The following is a 17,337-nucleotide window of genomic DNA, read 5'->3' on the forward strand; positions in this document are numbered from 1 at the left end:
AATAAATCTTAAAAAAAAAAGAAGGGAGCACATGTGAGCTCGGCAGATACTCAGAAGGTCCCAGCCAGGTATACACAGCTTAGAGACTCCAGACTGTAGATGCTGTGTAAGGTCAACAGCACAGCAACTATGTGGGACTATGTGAGCAGGAAGATGGTGGAGTTCATGGAGTAAGAAGAACAGGTTGCTTCTTGTGGAACTCTGCAAACTACCGGCACTTACAAGAAAGGGAATATGGTGGTTTGAATAGGCGTGGCCCCCATAGACTCATGTGTTTGAACGCTTGGTCCATACATAGGGAGTGGCACTATTAGAAGATGTGGCCTTGTTAGAGGAAGTGTGTCACTGTGGGGGTGGGCTTTGCGCTACATCCAGTGTGGGACATAGTCTTCTGCTGCCTGTGGCTCAAGATGTAGAACTCTAGTCTCCTCACCATATGCCTACATGTTTCAAGTCATGATACTAATGGACTAAAGGTCTGAAATTGTAAGCCAGCCCCAACTAAATGTTTTCCTTTGTAAGAGTTGCCATGGCCATGGTATCTTCACAGCAATAGAAACTCTAACACAAGGAACCTGATACTTAGATTGGAAAGGTGTAACCAGAGCTCTAAGGCAGTATGGAATTATGGGAAATAGGAATATTTCAAGGGGAAGGGTGAGGAGAAGTGCCTGAGGCACCTGCAAAGCCAGTGATAACTAAGTTTTCAGTGGATGCACTAAGGAAGAAATCAGAGCCTTCGGAGGGAGCTTTCTGGGACCTGGCAGGCTAGGGGCCAGGCTGCAGTGGATAAGGACTATGTGAGGGTGAGGAGAGAGAGGTAAATGTAATCAGCCTTTTCAAGGCAAGGAAGGAGGGCCTGGCCATGGAAGAAGGCAGGAGAAGCTTGGTCATGCCTTGTCCATCCATGGAAACTAATTGAAAAATATTCAGGACAGTGAAGTCCTTGGGTGGCAGGAGAGACTGGGATCCTAACCAAGTTCCAGTGAAGAAGATTAGACCTTAAGGATCTAAAAAGATGTCTTCCATAGTGACAACAAAAAAGCAGGCTGGAAAGGTTAGTTTGATGGCAGAAGTTCTGAAGACTGGGTAGTCATTTAGCACATAGCAATCCCTTAGTAAATATTAGATGATTAAGTTGTTGCCCAGGTGATATTAGCTGCACAGTCACTATTCACTACAGTTTATTTATTATTTCTCTGTGCATTCAGATATGTAGTGAAGGGATCAGTCACATCCAGGTTTACCAGACAGGGTGCATGCCAGTTTAGAATTATGTGATTGCAAAAAGGAACCCGAAAACATTACCTTTATATAATTCCTCTTTGTTTCCCAACATGGAGTTACCTCATTTACCATGCAAAGAGGTCTTTATGCACATCTGCTGTATTTAAAAGTTGTGGTTAACCCTTGTGGACTGATTTGAATAAATGGATATAACTATATACAAACTATTTGGATGCTAGATACAAGTATGAAGGCTCTGAACTGTGTATATATATGTATACATACACACACAATAGATAAAATATCTTGTTTGAGATAGTAGATGATATAATAGTTCTATTAATTTGATTGTATATAATGATTATTGCTTTCATGCCTTGAGCTATTTATTTATTTTGGTGGTACCGGGGATTTGAACCCAGGCCCTTATGCATGTCAGGCAGATACTTTTCCTCTGAACTTCACTCCTACATCTCCAGCCCCTTTTCTAATGTCTCAAAGAATCATAATTCATGTTTTCAAAGGCAATTTGATAATTCTCAGCAGTCAAATGTTAGTAGCAGCCAAGATGTTTTCTAAGGCAGTTTCCAGCTTGTATCTTAAATCTTTTAAAAAGTAAATCACATGGCCTAGTGATACGTGGGAAATAGAACTGAACGACCCTGAAAGGAGTGGTGTTCTTGTGAGTATGATGAGGGCAAATTACAGCACTCATGCGGAGACTAGTGTCACAGGCTGTGAGAGGCACCGTAATTAAAGCATCCTCAAAAGGCTTCTATTGGAAACATGTTTTTACTTTTCTGCACTAACATTTCACCGCCGCCTTTCGACTAAGAAGCTTAAATATAAACTGCTCCACTGGCTTATGTTGGTTTTGTAAATTAGGCTAGCTCCCTCTGGGGTCAACTCTTTACAAACATCCCTTCTCGTAAGAAAGCTCTGTTCTGTTTTTAAGTCACAGGGCTCCATCTTTTTCATGGTCAGCTAGAGCTAGGCAAGGTTCTAAATGCTGTTATTGGGCATTTTACTGCACATGATCCCTCTCAGAACATACAGGTGTGTGTGCAAGCACATACCCACACCTATCTATCCCCCATACACATACACAGAATGGTATATAAAGTTTAAGTTACACATGAATACATGGTAAACATTTCTGCCTTTGTGTTATCGTTTTGAGATAGTGCCTTACTCTGACAGCCTTGAACACACTGTTCGAGTTGGCAAGTTGATTAAGAGCTCTGCCTGCCCTTCCAGAGGACCTGGGTTTGACTGCTAGCATCCACATGGCAGCTTCCAACTGTGTGTAATTCCAGTTCCAGAGGATCCGATGTTCTTGTCTGGCTTCTGTGGGCATGCATGTGGTACATTGACATATAAGCAATCGAAACACCCATGCTCATAAAATAATAAAAATAAGTAAATCTAAAGATGAATTTTTGAAAGGAAACCAGGGTTTTTGCATGAGTAAACACATACACACATATGGGCACACACAGGCATTCACTTGATTGCATAGGTACACACACACACACACACACACACACAGGGTTGATAAGATTGAGGATGGTTATTTCCTGTATATCCCAATTTCATTACTCTGCACAGAGTCAACCTCAGGTAAAGATGGGGTGATTCAGAAAGACAGTGCACACACTCCACCCCAAATTGTGAATGCTGTGGGTGGGTGGGGTTGTAGAGGGATGGGACTTTTGACAGGCAGCTTGCTCTTTGACTTGTACACTGAGAACTGTTTGAATCACTAGGCAGGTTTGATGACTATTTGAGACTTCATATTTCTACAATGTGTGTATGTTTCCTTAATTTCGTTTCAGTAAAAGCAATAGCATTACAAAATTCATCATACAAACTTGGAGGACTCCTGTGCATGTTTATTCATTGAGGTAGATCTATTTTAAGGAGTAAATGCTAGGTGTAGTGACATATGCCTTTAATCCCACACTTGAAAGACAGAAGCAAGTGGATTCCCTGTGAGTCTGAGGCCAGCCTGATCTACATAAGTTCCAGGACAGCTAGAACTATAGAAAGAGAGAGACCCTGTCTCAAAACACAAAAGTTAAAACGTAATTAGCTGTTTCTCTTCTGGTCTTGATAGCATGTTATACTTTTAGAAATAAAATTCAAATGGACAGCCATAAGCCAGTGTGACAGATGATACTTGGTGTAACTCATTGCCTGTGATGTGTTGAACACCCGGTTTCCTAGTCACTGTTCAGTCACTGAAGTGACACCATAAGCAATGCGACTTGTGAAAGAGAGAGTTGCTTATAGTGTCAGAAGTTTAGACCATGCCCATCATGGTGGGACACAGTGGCAGGCTGGTGGGTGGGGGGGGGGTGGGCAGGGTGGTGGCGCAGTTGATGAGAACTTAAACCTGATCTGATGTACAAGATGGAGCAGACAGAGACTGGACCCAGCTTTTGAAACCTCAAAACCCACCCCCAGTGAGACACCTCCTCCAATAAAGCCATATCTACCCCAGAAAGGCCACACCCCGTAGTCCTTTTTAAACAGTTTCACCAACTGCCCACCAAGTGTTTATCTGTGAGCCTATGGAGACATTTTTATTCAAGCCACCACATCTGGCCTCTGTGGGGCACACATACAAAGTTCACATGTCACCATGCCTGTGCTATAAACCGACCAAGACTCTTCCGTCTTAGCTTTCCCTGTGTGTGTGTGTGTGTGTGTGTGTGTGTGTGTGTGTGTTAAAGATTATCTTTCTTACAGGTTTTATATATGAAACTGTGTGGAAATCCAAACTACTACCAAGCCCTCCACTATGGAACAGTGACGCCACCTGATGGTAAGCTTTCTTATCACTTCTTTGATTTATGGACTAACTTATTTCCATCCTTCCAAATAAAGTGGGAGATACAGTCTTGAGCCCAGCAGACTGCCCACCCCACCCTATCCCACATCTGGGTGCATTCGGTTTCTTGCCCTTCTGTTAGTACACCATCTCCGGCGATGCCTCTGGCAAACTTTACCAAGTGCCCTTAGGAACTGGGGATGAAGATGAGTGAGTTTCTGCCCTCAGGATCTGAACTCGTTACCTGTGAAGACACTGGGCAGATGATTATGATGTCAAGCAGGAGAAGCTACAGCAAGCTGTTAGAGAATAGTAGGCCTGTGCTGCATATAACGGCAAACTGTGGCACAATGCAGATACCATATGGGTGCTACAGATTTCATAAGGATTCCCAGATTTATGAATGACGTGTATAAGCATAAGCATTCCATTACTTTACCTTACGATGGGGGTGGGAGGGGGACGCCTCTCCCAGTCACCAAAGGCTGTCTGTCAATCACAGACCAGTGCTGGGCATGAGCCACATTCTTTTGAATCATTGGTCAATGGTATGGCATACATAGATCTGCCCCCGACCACCGACATTATAGGTTTAGTTACCCTCTAGAACTTGATGGTAAGACCCTACTGCTGAAGACACCACATACTTGAGTCACAGGACATGGAGAAATGAAGTTGATACCAAACTGGAAGCTTCATCTCTCCTGGCTAGCCAGAAGGTTCTGTTTACAGACAAGAGGAGAAAACTTTTCACCAGTCTTAGCCAGGTGTGAACCCTTCCAGCTATAATAACCACTGGCCTGGCAGTATATGCTCAGTGGGTAGAGAGTGGCAGGAATGTGATGGGAGTAACCACTCACTTTCTGATGAGGTTTAAAGCCCACTCCATGGCCAGCGACCTAGTCAGTCATGTTCTTTTGCTGTTATTTTGTTTGGAGACAAGGTCTCACTATGTAGCCTTGACTATTCACCAACTCACTATACAGACCAGGCCAGTCTGGAACTCATGGTAATCCAACTGCCTATGTGTCCACTTTTTTTCTGTTTGTTCCTGTTTGGTTTTTTTTTTGTTTGTTTTTGTTTTTTGTTTTTCAAGACAGGGTTTCTCTGTGTAGCTTTGGAGGCTGTCCTAGAACTCGATATGTAGACCAGGTTGGTCTTGAACTCATAGAGATCTGCCTGCCTCTACCTTCCAAGTGCTGGGATTAAAGGTGTGAGCCACCACTGCTCAGCTCCTGTATTTTATTTTATCTTATTTAAAAATATTTATTTTATGTGTGCGTGTGTGCGTGCGTGTGTGTGTAACTGTATATATATTTGCATCCACCATGTGCATGCAGGGGTCCACAGAGATCAAAAGAGTCATTGACTGTCCTGAAACTGAAGCTACAGACCATGTGGGCTGCCTTGAGGGTGCAGGGAACCCAACCTGGCTCCTCTACAGAAGCAAGCAGTGTTCTTACCCACTGAGCCAGCTCTCTCTAGCTCTGATAAGTTCTTGTAGTCTAAAGCTCTAAGGTTATGCCCTGCGTGTTCATATTTGACTACATTTTTGTCTTAACAGAAATAACAATTAATTACAGACATGGTCTTCCCTTGGTAACACTCACTCTGCCATCCAGAAAGGAGCGCTGTCAGTTTGTAGTCAAGCCGATGCTGTCAACAGTAGGCTCGTTCCTTCAGGACTTACAGAATGAGGATAAAGGCATCAAAGCTGCAGCTGTCGTCACAACAGGTGTGTGTCTGTGCTTCGTAGATCTCTACCTCCAGCTTGCTCGCTCTTCCCTTCCATGGGCGTGTTTGGTTCTTTACTCTCCTAAAAAAGGGAGTGTCGTTACATAACTAATTAAATCAGTCGTCGTATGGCCGATAGCTACCCTTTGTGGAGCCCTTCCTTTTACATATCAGTACTATTAAAATAATAACTCAAGGTCAGCACAGTAGCGCGTGCCTACAGCAGTGGTGCATGCCTAGAATCCCAGCATGGGAGAAGCCAAGACAGGAAGACTGAGAGTTCAAAGCTAGGCTGGGCTATGTACTGAGACAATGTCTCAACGTAATACAAAACAAACAGAAAAAAGAGTCCTAATTCTATTATATAAAAGAAGATGGAATAAGTTTAGTGTAAATTTCAGTACTTCATTTTATAAACAACCAGGGATTTTTTCCCTATGAAAAAATATTTAATATAATGATGTTAGTGTATAATTTCACCAAACTTTGAATAATTGGGAATAAAATATATTTTCTACAATTAAAATTGCCAGTAGAAAATGAAGTGATAGTGAATTAATCTTTACTATAAAGCAATTATAGTTATGGATTGTTTTTACAGAATCAGTTCTTAGGAAAATATATACATGCCATGATAATGTAAAATCTATATCATATTTTTAAATACCTTAAATGATTAGCTACCTCTCCTGATATTAAAAATATCTTTCCTAAGAACTAAAGTTGCATAAGGAATTATTTATCTCAGTTCAGTATTTAAAGGTCATTGGTAAATATATATCAATAAATTATCATTGTTTGTCTACTGTATTAAAAGTTCTATGTAATCGCTGGACGTTGGTGGCGCACGCCTTTAATCCCAGCACTCGGGAGGCAGAGGCAGGCGGATCTCTGTGAGTTCGAGGCCAGTCTGGTCTACAGAGCCAGTTCCAGGACAGCCTCCAAAACAATACAGAGAAACCCTGTCTCGAAAAAACAAAACAAAACAAAAGTTCTATGTAATCTTATTTAAAAGTTGATGATTGCCGGGCGGTGGCGCACGCCTTTAATCCCAGCACTCGGGGGAAAAAAAGTTGATGATTACTCTTGCAATTTTGAAAAGGAAAAAAGCAGAGGCTGGGAAATGACTCGCTGGTGAAGAGCGGTGTTCCAGCACCCACAGGGAGTGGACAAGCCTTGTAACTCCACCTCCAGTGCATCTACCGCCCTCTCCTGGCCTGCACAGGCATTGCAGTTATATGCATAAACCGGCACATAAACACAAGCACATAGTTAACAATTAAAGCTAAAACAGAAAGAAAATCGTTTTTTTCTAACCAAGTTAAGAAACAAGTAAGCGATAGATACAGAAATTAGAAACAGATTAAAGAGTTTACTCATCTAACAAATATTTGCTGGGCATCTAATATACCAGTCCTTGTAGATGCTAGAGACAGAGCAAACAAGCAGAGAAAAAAGCTCCTGCCCTTACTAGAATTTACATTTGTAGGAGGAAAAAGAAGCAAAGCAAAGTGATAATTATGAGGTATGTTAACTAGTAAATGCTAATGGAGGAAAGCAGGGTAAGGAGCATGGGTGAGTCTCCAAGGCACATCTGAGCAAAGATGAGAAGATGAGAAGAACCTGGAGAACCTGGAGAAGATGTGGGGTGTGGGCCTGGAGGAGACACTGGTCCTTGGAGATGATTAGAGGGACCTGGAGGAGATGATGGGGCCTGGAGAAGATGAGAAGGACTTGGAGGAGAGTGGGACCTGGAGGAAACCATTGGGCTTGGGGTTAACAAGAGAGACCTGGAATCTCCCAGCACTCGGGAGGCAGAGACAGGCAATCTGTATGAGTTCAAGGCCAGCCTGGTCTACCTGAGTGAGTTCCAGGACAGCCAGAGCTACACAGAGAAACCCTGTCTCAAAAAACCGAGAGAGAAGGGAGGGGAGGGAAACCTGGAGGAGACGATGGAGGCCTGGAGTTGATGAGAGGGACCTGGAGGAGACGATGGGGGCCTGGAGTTGATGAGAGGGACCTGGAAAAGCTGGGAGGGACTTGCAGTTCCCAGGAACTCTAGAGGCAGAGGCCTTGTGTTAGGAGTGGCAGTGTGAATGGAGGAGTGGGACTTCTCAGAGGGGAGGGGAGAGGGTTGAGAAATGCTAGTGGGTTGGCGTAAGGACTTGAATGAGAGCTTTCTTCCTGCTTTGTGGCTACAAGGGGCTTCTTAACAACTCAGACCCAGAAGCAGTAGGAATCCAGGGGACTTCCTGGCAGCCCTGGGAATCTAGGCATAGTCAGATGCAGACAGAACTCAGATGTTGGATTGAGCAACACTTCCATGCAAGAGTTCAGCCTCTGATGAGTGAAAAGACATGGGAAAATTGGTTGCTAAAAACGGGTGATGTTTCCCTTGCTTTTTATCCAAATAACTTTAAAAACAGTACAAGGAAGCCAGAAAGTCAGAGGCTTTTCCTCCAAGGAAATTAGAAACGGGGCTCATTGAGTTGAAGATTCTTTATTGAAGTTTTTAGTTGAAGTCACTGAATGTGAATTTTTAAATGACACTTTGGATATCATTGTTCTGCTGTCTTGTTGTTGTGTAAGAAAACAGGGCCTGTGTGTGGAATTTGCCTGTGTTTAATTTACACTTGAAAATCTGTGTTCTGAACCTGCTATAGCTCTGCTTTCTGCCAATTCCTGGCTACTTAGTCTCACCCCAGCTGAACAGGAACCCAAACAGCCAGATTCTGGTGACAGAGCCAAGTGCAGACTTGACTGACTGCCTCCTGGGATGGTAGAGCCTTCGAGCCAGTCAGGAGGCAGGCAGCCAGGCTCTTCTCCACTGTGCGAGCAGACTTCCCTGGGCATACTGGTTACTGTAGCTAAAACAGCTTTAGCTGAATGTACAAGCAGAAATACAGGCCCAGAACCTTCCAGAATGTGTCTCACATAATTATGTGTGGGCTATTCTGAGGAACAGAAAGACCTCCCTGCCCAGCACAAGTTCTCCTCTTACTGCCCAATGACTTTGCTTTCTCAACTTGTTCTGGGTTTTGTGTTTTAAATAGGCTGTGTGCCAAGTAGTACAAAACACCACTTGGTTAAAACTTTCCAGGAGGCTCCCTCCTCCCCAATCCCCACATCCCTGAAATATTCCTAGGTGCTAAACCAACATGCTAGAGGCTGGAAGATCCCTGAAATAGGAGGGTTTCCCAAATAACTATAATTGTGAGCTTGAAGATTTGACCACCAGGTCTTGGGACAAGTTTCTCCAACTACCAGGTACAAAGCTAGACAGCAACTGGGAAATGTCCACTGGACCTAGAGCTAATAATGTTGTCATGATGGAAAGTGTAACTTTACTTTGAACCGTCTGTCATTGGCTTTAGAGGAGAAGGTACCACGGTGCTGGTGGTAAGCAATGATGGGGTTAAGTCAGGGTAGGGAGCATTCAATTATATGAACATCTTGTGTTGGCTTTATTGCTGGTGGATTAAGGATGAGGACGTCTGCAGAGACAGACTGAGACCTCTACCCTGTGCTTCTAGAACCTGGATCCTCAGAGGATGAATTCAGAGATGAGGCAAGGTCAGGGTTGAGGAGAAACTTCAGGAAGTACACACTCAGGAGGGCAGGTGGACTTCCTTTAGGAGAATGCTGTACAGAGTCACACAAGGTTTCGTCTTTGAGGAGATTTTCCAAGGAGTAATTTGTCATGTCTGGATGTAATATAGAAGTTTAGTCATGATGTCTCTAGTTTCTTTAATGATAAAGTCAGGCTTATTGATTCTTCAGTTAGATAATATGTGGTTTACAGTCCTAAGTTTTTGTTTTAAAACTATTCCTTTTAAAATTTAACCCCCTTTTTTTATCTTGACCAGTCCCTATTTCAATTTTACTTACAGCTGTTAACTGATTGACATCATTTCCTGTTCCCCTCAAATAACTCTTGTAATTCAATCTTTTCTCTCTGAGATATTTAAAATTGCCATTAGATTCTCTTCATGGTCTGTATCCATTCTCATAAAACAAATCACACAACTACAATCTAATTTTTGGAATTAATAAGTCTATTTTTTCTCTCTCTGCCACCCAGTCTCCTTGTAGTTTTGTCTCCTCCTTCCACACTAAAAAGGAGCTTGAGCCAGTGTGGTGATTAGCACTTTTGGGTGCTATTGGGCTGTGGTAGTTAGAATTTAATCTCATTAGAGCATCACTATTAGGGGTGTGGCTTTGTTGGGGTGGGGGTGGCCTTGTTGGAGGAAGTGTCACCGAAGGGGGTGGGCTTTGAGGTTTCCTATGTTCGGGATGTTTCCCAGTGTCTCAGTTGCCTTCTGATCAAGATGTAGCCGGCAGCGAGTCTGCATGCATGCCACCACACTCCCTGCCATGATGATCAAGGAATAACCCTCTGAAACTGTGAGCAAGTCCCCCGATTAAACCGTTTCCTAAAAGTTTCCATGGCCAAGTTATCTCCTCACAGCAATAGAACAGTAACTAAGACAACATATCCGTGGGGCATTTTCTTGATTGATGGATGATTGGTGTGGAAGGGCCCAGCCCACTATAGGTGCTGCCTCCTTAGGCAGGTGGTCCTAGATTGAACAAGAAAGCAAGGTGGGAAAGCCATGATGAAGAAGCCAGTAGGCGGTGTTTCTCTGTGCTCTCTGCTTCCGTTCCCGCCTCGGCTCTCCTCAATGATGGGCTGTAGCCTTTGTGCCAAATAAACCCTTTCCTCAAAGTCCAGTGTTTTTTCACAGCAACAGAAACCTAACTAGGATATGCCCTATCTCAAAGAAGGGGGGAAAACCCCTCCCCAATGAGTCAGACAGAAAAGGCTTGCATAGTAGTCCCCATCCCCAAAGTGATTTCATCTAAACCGGAGTGGGCCTGGTTTATCTCAAGAGAATCTCAAGGATGCCAGGCACATTCCGGGCCCTGACAGCCGCCCGGGCGCTGGTCCTCACATTCCACCTTTCAGGCTGATGGGTTTGTCTGCTTGAAGCATACTGCGAGAAAAAACACAGGGCAACAGCGCAGGCCTGCTAAGAGCCATCATGAAGGTTGCAGCTCAAGATGGCTGCAAGGTCAACCTGGAGAGTGCTGTCTCCACAGGCTTGCTGTGGAATTCGCTCCTCCTTGAACCTTAGCAGACCATGTTAGCCACAGGCATCGGTCTGGGTTCCAGTCCACCTGGTGCAGAGGGAGGGGAGCGCCTGCCTGTTATATACGGTCCAGAGGAACGGGAGGTAAGAAAGCAACTGGAGAAAACTCCCTTGGTGAGAAAGGGGCATCACCTAGACGGCCAATGTCTATGACTCTGCATGTTGGCACGGGCACCCATTGCTTCAAAGCAGCCATGGCTCTGTATTGTTTTTTTTTTTTTCAGATGGCAGTGAGATTCCAGCCTCCACACTGATGGACACTTTGCTAATGAAAGATTTTAAATTGGTCATTAACGAACTAGCATATGATGTTCAGTGTCACAAGAAGGGTAAGCAATGGCCCTCCCGCCATCTTAGCTTTTCTTTGGTGGGGATTTCTACACGGAGCAAAGCAACTTAGTTTTGCTTTGAGAACAGTTGCCTGAGGTATTACAGAATGGCCATCCTTTCCTACTGGAAGCAGGAGGGTCATTTCCCCTGATTTTTACCATGGGACTGGGTAGAGCTCTCAAAGGTGTAGGTATGACACCTGAACCACCTGGGGTTTCCAAATCACATGAGGGGCCTCCAGCAAGTCTTCAGAGACAGTGCAGGCAAGCTGTGATTCTCAGCCACTCCCCTCAACGTTGGGGGCCATGGTTTGCCCTGTGACATCAGCCCCCATCCAACTAGTAACCAGGATTGACCCTGCTTCGCTTCCAAGATCAGACCAAACTTCAAACAGTCAAGGTAGTATGGTTGCAGACTGTGCTAAGCCCTTACAGCTCTCAGGAGAGTTCCTGACCATCCGTTTCTTCCCTTTTTGTTTGCTTTAAGAAGGAATGGGAACTTTCAGGCTCATGTGCCAGATCTGAAACTAGAAGGGGCTCACCTCTTTAAAAAGTTTGCTTTTCATTTCAAACTGTAGGTTGAACGATCGTAAATGGAAAATCAGAAACCCAGAACTTTTGGAATGGTGGTATAATACATGTGGAAAATTCTACACTAGAGTCCTTGTGGTGGGTTGTAGTCAGAATGCAGATGCATGGAGGGTGGAGGTATACCAAGAGACAGTGTTTGCTTAGCGTGATATATGTACATATTATACATATGATAAAACCATCCTCAGTCTATGTATGTATAGTAAATGTTGTGTTTACCTGGGTCCCATCCCATCACAAAAAAAATCCAAAACCTGAAACATGCAAAATCTGAAATAAGTGTCTGGTCCCAAGCATTCGGGATAGAGATATTGAACGGGAAACATTTTCAGCACTAGCGATTTGCTTCTGACATTTCTGTTATCACACTCCACATAGTGCCTCCGTCCCCTTCTCTCTTCTCCATACGGCATTCCCAGCGTGGAGACCTTTTGGCTTTTATAGCGTCCCACAGTTCCTAGGTATTCTCTTAGCTCTCAGCCTTCTCCTTTCTCTTTATTTTCAGCTTTGGGGGTATCTTTACGAGGATCTCCAAGCTCACAGATCTTGCCTCCCCAGTGTCACCTTGATGGGGGCCCATGGGAGACAGTGTCCCCTGGGGTGTGGTATTTTTAGTGTTCTTTGGTTGGTTCTTAGCATCTCCATCTCGCTACTCACCCTATGTTGTTGGATGCGGCTCACTTTTTCCGTTAGTCCAGAGGCTCTCAACCTCCCCAAAGCTGCTGTCCTTTAATACAGTTTCTCATGCTGTGCTGACCACGACCATATGATTATTTTCATTGCTACTTCATAACTGGAATTTTGCTGCTGTTATGAATTGCAGTGCAAATATGTGTGTTTTCTGATGCCATAGGCGACCCTGTGAGGAAGGGTCGTTGGACTCCCAAGCTGAGAACCACTGGATTAGAGGCTTTATGATATTAATTAGTTTTTTAAAAAATATATATGCTGTTGAGTTTTGTCAACTTGAACAAAATAGGGTCGTCTGGGAAGATGGAACCTCAACTGAGAAAATTAGGTTATTTATTTGAGATTTAATCTTTTACTGTAGTACTCAGTTATAAACTATCCTCTTAGAACTATATATTCAACTTTCTGGGAAGCAGTATTTTCCTTTTGTTTTAGAGCAAACATTTCCATTTCTTTCCAAAGACCCACTTATTCAAAAGTCTCTTGTTCACTCTCCAGGTTTGTACAGTACATTATTCTATTGATTCCTAGTGTTATTCTACTAGAAATTATAATCATTATGATCTGATAAGATGAAAGAAATCATTTTTTACTTTTTTGTATTAAGTCTTGCTCTTTATAATATGTGGTCTGTTTTTGGAAAAATTCCATGGGCTGGCAAAAAAAAAAGTGTACCCCTTAGGTTTTAGATGGGTTGTTCTACAGATGTCTGTCAAGCTTATTTGATCTTTGGTACAGTTTAACTCTGAAGTCTGTTGATTTTCTAATCTAATGCATTACATATAAAATCCAAACATATATATATATAATCAAACATATATATAATATGTACATAATTTTTGTAATATATATAATTTTGAGGCAGGTTTTTATTCTGTAGTCAAGACTGGAGCTATGTAATGTGGTCGAATATTATTTTGAGGTGTGTGACTTTTGTTTATGCTGCATTTGTTTAACTCTGTGAAGCTGTATTACTATGCCTGTCTAAAACACCCGATGGTCCTAATAAAGAGCTGAACGGCCAATAGCGAGGCTTGAGCAAGGACAGGCTGGGCTGGCAGGCAGAGAGGATAAATAGGAGAAACAAGGAAAGGGGAGGAAGGAGAGAACAAGAGAGGGGACGTCAGGGACCAGCCACAGTGTAAGAAGGAAGCTAACACATACAGAAGAAAGATAAAAGCCCAGAGGGAAAAGGCTAAGAAAAGCTGGCTTGCCAGGCGGTGGTGGCAGCACACGCCTTTAATCGCAGCACTCAGAAGGTAGTGGCAGGCAGATCTTTGTGAGTTCCAGGCCAGCCTGGTCTACAGAGCAAGTGCCAGGACAGCCTCCAGAGCCACACAGAGAAACCCTGTCTCGAAAAACAAACAAACAAAAAAAGCTGGCTGGTCTGTTACAAGCTGTAATGTAAATATCTATTTCATGGCAGTGTTAGGGCATCCCTGTGAAAGAATCATTTGACACTCCCTCCAAGGGGTCATGACACACAGGCTGAGAAGCACAGGTCTAGACTCACCTAGAGGAAAAAAAAAACCATGTAGTAAATGCCTATGTCTCTCTTACCTTTTTCAGAGAAGCCAAGTGAAGAGCACATGACTAAGATGGAGAACCTGAAATCCTTGGTTCACAGACTATTTACAGTCTTGCATTTAGAGGAGTTTCAGAAGAAAAGGGAGCACCACCTGATGGCAAAGATTGACCACCTGAAGGAGCAGCTGCAGCCCCTGGAGCAGGTGGGAAGGCTTCACAGCAGTATCTGTTAGGGAGTTAAGCCTCTTATCAGTGAGTGCCAGCAGTCGCAGGAGCATTTGGGCGTTTTGTGTAGACTCACTTTTTCCTCTACTATGGAAAATGACCTGTGACCTCTGAGTACACATCAGTGACAGAGCCTGATGATTCGACTCCTGAGCTGATGTCTCTGCTTCCGAGGCATCAGCCGCCAGTCTCTGTGAACAGCAGACTGGGAAAAGGATGCTGTGGAGTGGAGCAGGGTGCCGTGGAGTGCTACATGACAGGTCCCAATTCTGCCTAAGAGAACTGTGCGTGGAAAGTTAGTAATGGCTTCCTCATAACAGCTATGCTTATTTTTATTCTCCAAATCATGGAGAAAAAAAAACATTATTTTGATGGGTAGTCTAAGGGGAAAACTTGCATTCTATTAGGTATAATTTCACTTATAACAAAAACAGCTAGCTAATCTTTGTATATGAACATAAAGTTTTTAGAAATGTAGTCATCAATTTCCATGGGTATTGAAAGAATAGTAGACACTTTTTTGTTTTGTTTTTCTGGATTATTTATTCACATTTTGCTTTTCAAGAAATTGATATGCTGGGTACAGTGGTGGCTGTTTTTAAACCCAGCACATGGGAGGCAGAGGAGGCAGATCTTTATGAACTTAAAACCAGCCCGGTCTACACAGCAAGGTCCAGGTAAGACAGGGCTTCATCTACATAGGAAGACCCTGCTTCAAGAAATGACGCCAAACAGAAGAAACCTCTACAGAACAGATGTGCACACAGTGTGTCTATAACATAAGGAACCCCTAGAAAACAGATGTGCACACACTGTGTCTGTAACAGAAGAGACAGATGTGCACACAGTGTGTCTGTAACAGAAGGAACCTCTAGAGAACAGATGTGCACACACTGTGTCTGTAACAGAAGAGACAGATATGCACACAGTGTGTCTGTAACAGAAGGAACCTCTAGAGAACAGATGTGCACACACTGTGTCTGTAACAGAAGAGACAGATGTGCACACAGTGTGTCTGTAACAGAAGGAACCTCTAGAGAACAAATGTGCACACAGTGTCTATAAGATGGGGATCAGAGAAAACAGGCTGTGATTTCAGAACAGGACTGCTAGGCTTCTGATTATAAACATAATTGTATTTAGGGGATTTTGTTTCCTTTCCTCCCCCTTCCATCCCCCAGGCTGGGCTTTACCTCCTAGAGATCCTTCCCGCCTCTGCCTCTGAGTGCAGGTGTTTGAAAAGGTATTATCTTTACAATAAAAAAGTAGATTAATGAACTGATTTAGAAATGAGCAGTTAATACATACTTCATGAATTTTATTATTCTACATACCTGACCTATTCAAAGTAATGCAAAAATGTTTCTGGTTGCTTTTGTTTGCCCCTTAAGCTGGCAAACTTGTAAACTGAATGAATGGTTTTCCCCTTCCTCCAGGTCAAAGCTAGAATAGAAGCTCGGTCAGAAGCCAAAACCAGCGGACTCCTATGGGCTGGCTTAGCTCTGCTCTCTGTTCAGGGAGGGGCACTGGCCTGGCTTACTTGGTGGGTGTACTCGTGGGACATCATGGAACCAGTCACATTCTTCCTTACGTTTGCAAATTCCATGGTCTTTTTTGCATACTTCATCATAACCCGACAGGTGAGTAGTTAGGGAAGTCAGAACATCTGTCTAACGAATTCTTCATCCAAGTCACACAGTGTCTCAGTTAGGGTTTCTACTGCGGTGATAAAACACCATGACCGAAAGTACCTTGGGGAGGAAAGGGTTTATTTGGCTTACATATCCTGAATCCCAGTCCACTGAGGGAAGCCAAGGCAGGAAGTCAAACTGGGCAGGAGCCTGGAGGCAGGAGCTGGCTCAGAGATCATGGAGGACAGCTGCCCATGGCTTGCTCAGTCCATGGTCTCTGAGCTCCCAGGTCTGAGCTCTGAGCACTGCCCACCATGAGCCTGGCCCTCCCATATCACTGACTAAGGAAATGCCCTACAGGCTTGCTAACAGCCTGATCTAGCTTCTCAATGGAGTTCCCTCCTGTCAGATGACTGGAACTTGTGTCAAGTTGACATAAACATTGCACAAGCATCTATCAATAAAACCCTCTCATGCCCTGAGTTTTCTGAAGCTAGCAAATGTTTTTCTTTTCCACAAGGATGGATGGAAGCTTTATCAACACAAAAATTTTAATTCCTACAGATGAATTAGTGTAAACACATGAACTCCTCCATTGGGATAAATGCTGCGTGTTCTCTGTGCCCTCATTAGTCAATGACATTGAACTTGCACTTCAAAAGCTAGTGATCTCCAGTAACTAGCTTGTCGCAATGTGGCTTTGCCAAATCTTCACACGGTTCCTCTTTCGAAATGCGTATATTTTCTCTTCCCAGTTTGCTCGTAAGAGGAGCAGCTATTCCCAACCCCAGCTGCTCGCCCTGCTTCTGCGGGCTCTCTGTAAACACTCCTTTCCTCTGCCCATGTAGCCTTGGCGGAGCTAGTATCTTCATTCCAGCTGTGCTGTCTCCTCTCTTTAGAACTACACTTACTCATCTGTTCGGAGCAGGCAGTTTCTTCAGTTTTTCCACAAGAAATCGCAGCAGCAGTGTTTTGATGTGGAGCAATACAACAAGTTAAAGGAGGAGCTCGCCGAGGTATTTTATTCCAAGTACATCACTGAGCTGGTTGTGTTTGGGAGACAGGGAAATGCATGCAAATGTTGGTCTAAGATTTTAATGGATTGTTTTGCAAAAGGTTGGGATAGATTTTTTTTATTATTTTTAAAAAGCATATGAACTGACCGGTCAGTAGTGGTACAAAACTTTAATGCCGGGCAGTGGTGGCGCACACCTTTAATCCCAGCACTTGAGAAGCAGAGGCATGTGGATCTCTGTGAGTTTGAGGCCAGCCTGGTCTACAGAGCGAGTCCCAAGGCAGCTAGGACTGTTACACAGAGAAACCCTGCCTTGAGAAACAAAAACAAAACAAGAATATGAACTGAAAAAAACATGACAAAAATGATTACCCGGCAGTTTCTT

The 17,337-nt window shown here is 43.6% G+C and overlaps 1 protein-coding gene across 2 annotated transcripts in view; it reads left to right on the plus strand.

Moving 5' to 3' along the window:
- The window catches only part of Mcub (mitochondrial calcium uniporter dominant negative subunit beta), a 58,007-nt gene that overhangs the window by 40,070 nt on the left and 600 nt on the right, over positions 1–17,337 (plus strand). Inside the window, exons 2-7 of one of the 2 annotated variants that reach the window (XM_005082814.4) lie at positions 3,979–4,054; positions 5,625–5,795; positions 11,169–11,273; positions 14,124–14,284; positions 15,743–15,946; positions 16,837–16,953. In XM_005082814.4, the coding sequence (XP_005082871.1) occupies positions 3,979–4,054; positions 5,625–5,795; positions 11,169–11,273; positions 14,124–14,284; positions 15,743–15,946; positions 16,837–16,953 (834 nt within the window). The remainder of the gene's footprint in view (positions 1–3,978; positions 4,055–5,624; positions 5,796–11,168; positions 11,274–14,123; positions 14,285–15,742; positions 15,947–16,836; positions 16,954–17,337) is intronic. The other variant, XM_013122604.3, reaches the window with a different exon arrangement.

The sequence above is a fragment of the Mesocricetus auratus genome, unplaced genomic scaffold, assembly GCF_017639785.1.
Source record: "Mesocricetus auratus isolate SY011 unplaced genomic scaffold, BCM_Maur_2.0 Super-Scaffold_100009, whole genome shotgun sequence".
NCBI lineage: Eukaryota > Metazoa > Chordata > Mammalia > Rodentia > Cricetidae > Mesocricetus > Mesocricetus auratus.